This window comes from Bidens hawaiensis, unplaced genomic scaffold, assembly GCF_021521415.1.
Source record: "Bidens hawaiensis isolate Kalapana, Puna unplaced genomic scaffold, B.hawaiensis_p1.1 tig00081441_1, whole genome shotgun sequence".
In the NCBI taxonomy this organism is placed as follows: Eukaryota; Viridiplantae; Streptophyta; class Magnoliopsida; order Asterales; family Asteraceae; genus Bidens; species Bidens hawaiensis.
Genome location: NW_027503794.1, coordinates 26,035 through 29,721, shown reverse-complemented (window position 1 = coordinate 29,721; position 3,687 = coordinate 26,035). Strand labels below are relative to the sequence as shown.

The following is a 3,687-nucleotide window of genomic DNA, read 5'->3' as shown; positions in this document are numbered from 1 at the left end:
CACAAAACACCAAGACAACAAATGATCGATATTATCTTCTCCACAACTGCACAACACGCATGAAGAATACTCCACCCTTATGTTCCTTTTTATAAGCATCCCCGAAGTCGGTAGCCTATTTAAAACCGCTCACCAAGCGAAAATATTGCATTTAATCGGCACCCACCTACTCCAATTCAGCATGCTATTCCCAGCACCAACCCTGTCCGTTAACTTCTTTCTAACCGACCTGACCGAAAAACCCCAGAATGATCCCCTAACCACCTCCACGAATCATCCTTCTGACTCCATCTAACTGAAGTTAAAATACTGAACAGACGTTCCCATTCCTCCATCTCCACCTGAGACGACGGGTTCCTCGACCACTCCCACCCCCAGCATATGAAATTATCTTGCCACCATATTCTGTCTTTAATTTTACAAGTCTTTTTCTTTTCTAACTTGAAAATATTTGGGAAGCTTTGTTGCAAAGTGCAATTACCAAACCACAGGTCTGTCCAAAAATAGATTCCGTTCCCTTTGCCCACTTCACCTTGAATTAAGTTGATCAGCTTCTCACCCCCCCCCCCCCCCAACGGACCTCGTTTAACACTTTTGCAACTGGTTTCCACGTACCCGCGACATATTTATTAACCGGAACCACTCCGACCCAACCTTTAGAATTATGAACCCCATCAATCACTCTCTTCCGTAAATCTTCCTTATTGGATTTGTATCTCCAGGCCCATTTTGAAAGAAGCGCAATATTAGTTGTATCCAACTTATAAAGGCCAAGACCTCCCCTCTTCTTAGGCATAGTAACTTGATCCCACGCCACCCAGTGTATCTTTTTGGAGGAACTAGCACCACCCCAAAGAAACCTTTTGATTATCCCTTCTAAAATATCCTTAACCTTAACCGGGACTTTAAAAATCGAAAGATAATAAACCGGGAGACTTTCCAACACCGCCTTAATAAGTGTGACCCTCCCCCCGATAGAGAGAGTATGAGCTTTCCAAAGAGATAAACGGGCTTCAAAAATTTGAATCACCGGATCCCAGTTCGATATTCTATTCATATTTGCACCGACTTTGATTCCAAGATACGTGAATGGGAACGAGCACGGTTTACACGCCAAGACTTCTGCCATATTCTTAACTGGGTCCCCATTAATCCCACATCCATAAATAGATGATTTATGGAAATTTACTTTTAGCCCCGAACACATCCGAAAACATCTAAGTAGTCTCGCGACATTTATGATGTTAATTTCTGACCACTCACCAATGATCATCGCATCGTCCGCATATAGAAGGTGTGATATCATCGGCCCTCCATTCGGCAATTGTAACCCCTTCAACAGCCCTACTTCACAAGCCTTCCCTACCATACAAGATAAAGCCTCCATGACAATAAGGAAAAGAAAAGGAGACAGCAGGTCTCCTTGTCTAATCCCTTTAGAGCATTGAATTTCAAAAGTTGGGGACCCATTTACCAACACCGAAGACCTTGCCGACAAAAGGATCCCCCGAATCCAAAGACTCCACCGACTCGGGAAACCCATTTGACCAAGGATAGAAAAGAGAAAACCCCAATTAACATTATCCTACGCCTTTTCAAAATCAAGTTTTAAGAAAAACGCCTGGATTTTCCTCTTTTTGGCCCAAGCCGCGACCTCATTAACGATAAGCGGCCCATCTAAAATTATGTTTTCTTTGAGAAAAGCCGATTGATACTCCGAAATAACCGAACCCACCACCTTCTTCAACCTGTTAGCCAAAATTTTAGATATCACCTTACTGACAATACCAATCAGATTAATAGGTCTGTACTCATTTAGAGAACTTGGGTCCTTGTTTTTAGGAATAAGGGTGATAAAAGACGACCCACATCCACCACTAAACTTGCCATGCTCGTGGAAAACAGAAAGAATCTCCCCGAAATCTGTTTCGAATAGCTCCCAAAAATGTTTTACAAATCTAAAATTGAACCCATCGGGCCCAGGAGCCCTGTCACTCCCACAACTGAAAACCGCGTCTTTAATCTCTTCCTTTGAAAAAGGGGCTATTAAGAAATTCGCCTCTGAAGAATCGAGTTTTTTAACTCCCGAGCAAGAAAGACATGGACGGACTTCACTATCTTCTTTGAACTTATTTCTATAAAACTGAAATACTTCCTTTTTAATTTTTTTAGGTTCCTCACACCAAGCTCCATCTATCATAATCCCTTGAATTGTGTTGGACGACTTTCTACGGTTGATAATTCCATGAAAAAAAGGATGTGTTTTCGTCTCCCATAGAAGCCCATCTAATTCTAGATTTTTGTTTTAAATCCAAACTCTTTCTAAATTCCATGTCCTTAATTCCTTTAACACATTCCAGTCTAACCCAATTTTCTTCCTCATTCAGATCCCTTTGTTCCGCCATATTCTCCAATTTCTCAAACTCATCCTTTAATATCGAAAATTCTTCCATTTCTTTGGTTTTCACTTCCTCCCACCATTTACGAATCTCATCTCTAACACATTTGAGCTTTAAAATCAACTTTAAATCTGGTGGACCATCCATTTGAAACTGATGCCACGCCTTTTTAACCACCTCATCGATTCCTTTCCTCTTCAGCCAAGAGTTGAAAAACCGAAACAGCTTAGGGCCAAAGTTTGCGAACTTCGTGTATAAGACGATAGGCCGATGATCCGAAAGAAACTTAGGTAACACTTTTAAACAAGCCTCAGGCCACCTGTTTAAAAAATCGGGGCACACCAAAACACGATCTAACTTACTACATTTATTTCCAATAGAGAAAGTAAATTTACCGCCCTTCATGTTGAATTCTGAAAGATTAGCATTGAAAATAAAGTCATTGAAATCTCTAGCACAAACATGGATGAAAACAGAATTGCGTCTTTCTTCCATACTTCTGACAGAGTTGAAATCGCCAAGCAGTATCCATAAACCATTATTACTCTCCTTAATAGACAAAATTCTTTCCCACAACCCTCTATTATCCACCGTTCTTTTAGGAGCATAGACATTAAGAATACAGATAACTTGGTCCATCCCTTTAGTAAAAAGAAAATGTCTATCCTTTATGACAGTGGAAACCTTAAAGCACTTTTTGTCCCAAACCACCAGATCTTCCTACTGAACTTACCCATTCCATGTCCCAGTTATCATTACCCCAAATCTTTGAAATTAAAAAAGAATTATCAGCTACCCACATAGACTCTTGGATTGCAATGAAAGAAGATCCTTCTTCCTTTTTAATTTTGTTTAACCATCAGAAAACTTTAGCATCTGACCCCAAACCTTTGATATTAATTGAGAGGAAATTCATTTAGGAACTTCTTCAACTCCTTCACCTAAAATAATGTCACGAACCATACTTGAGTCTTTGCCTATATCCGCCCCCACGGCAGCCCCAACCTCCATTGTCCCACACACTTCCTTATCCAACTGAAACTCCTTCCCTCCCCTCTGAACTCCTCCCCTTTCCTGACTCGAAATAGTCTCCTCATCCATATTAACATTGTCGAGACCGCCACTCTCACCCCCAACCTCCACGTTAACTTCCGACGCAGCCTGGAACTCCATTTGTGGATTATTTAAAGGCAGCTCCTGCCCATCCTCGCTTAGCGACTCCGATTGATTCAGTCCTAAAAGACCATCTAACCCAAACGGGTCTTCACTTCTGACTCTCTTTCTTGGC

The 3,687-nt window shown here is 41.2% G+C and overlaps 1 protein-coding gene across 1 annotated transcript; it reads right to left on the bottom strand.

The window, feature by feature from the left end:
- Positions 1-2,228: 2,228 nt before the first annotated feature.
- On the bottom strand, positions 2,229-3,038 carry LOC143607350 (uncharacterized). The gene has a single exon (XM_077082828.1). The coding sequence runs from the start codon at positions 3,036-3,038 to the stop codon at positions 2,229-2,231; it is 810 nt and encodes a 269-aa protein (XP_076938943.1).
- Between the last annotated feature and the right edge of the window lie 649 nt (positions 3,039-3,687).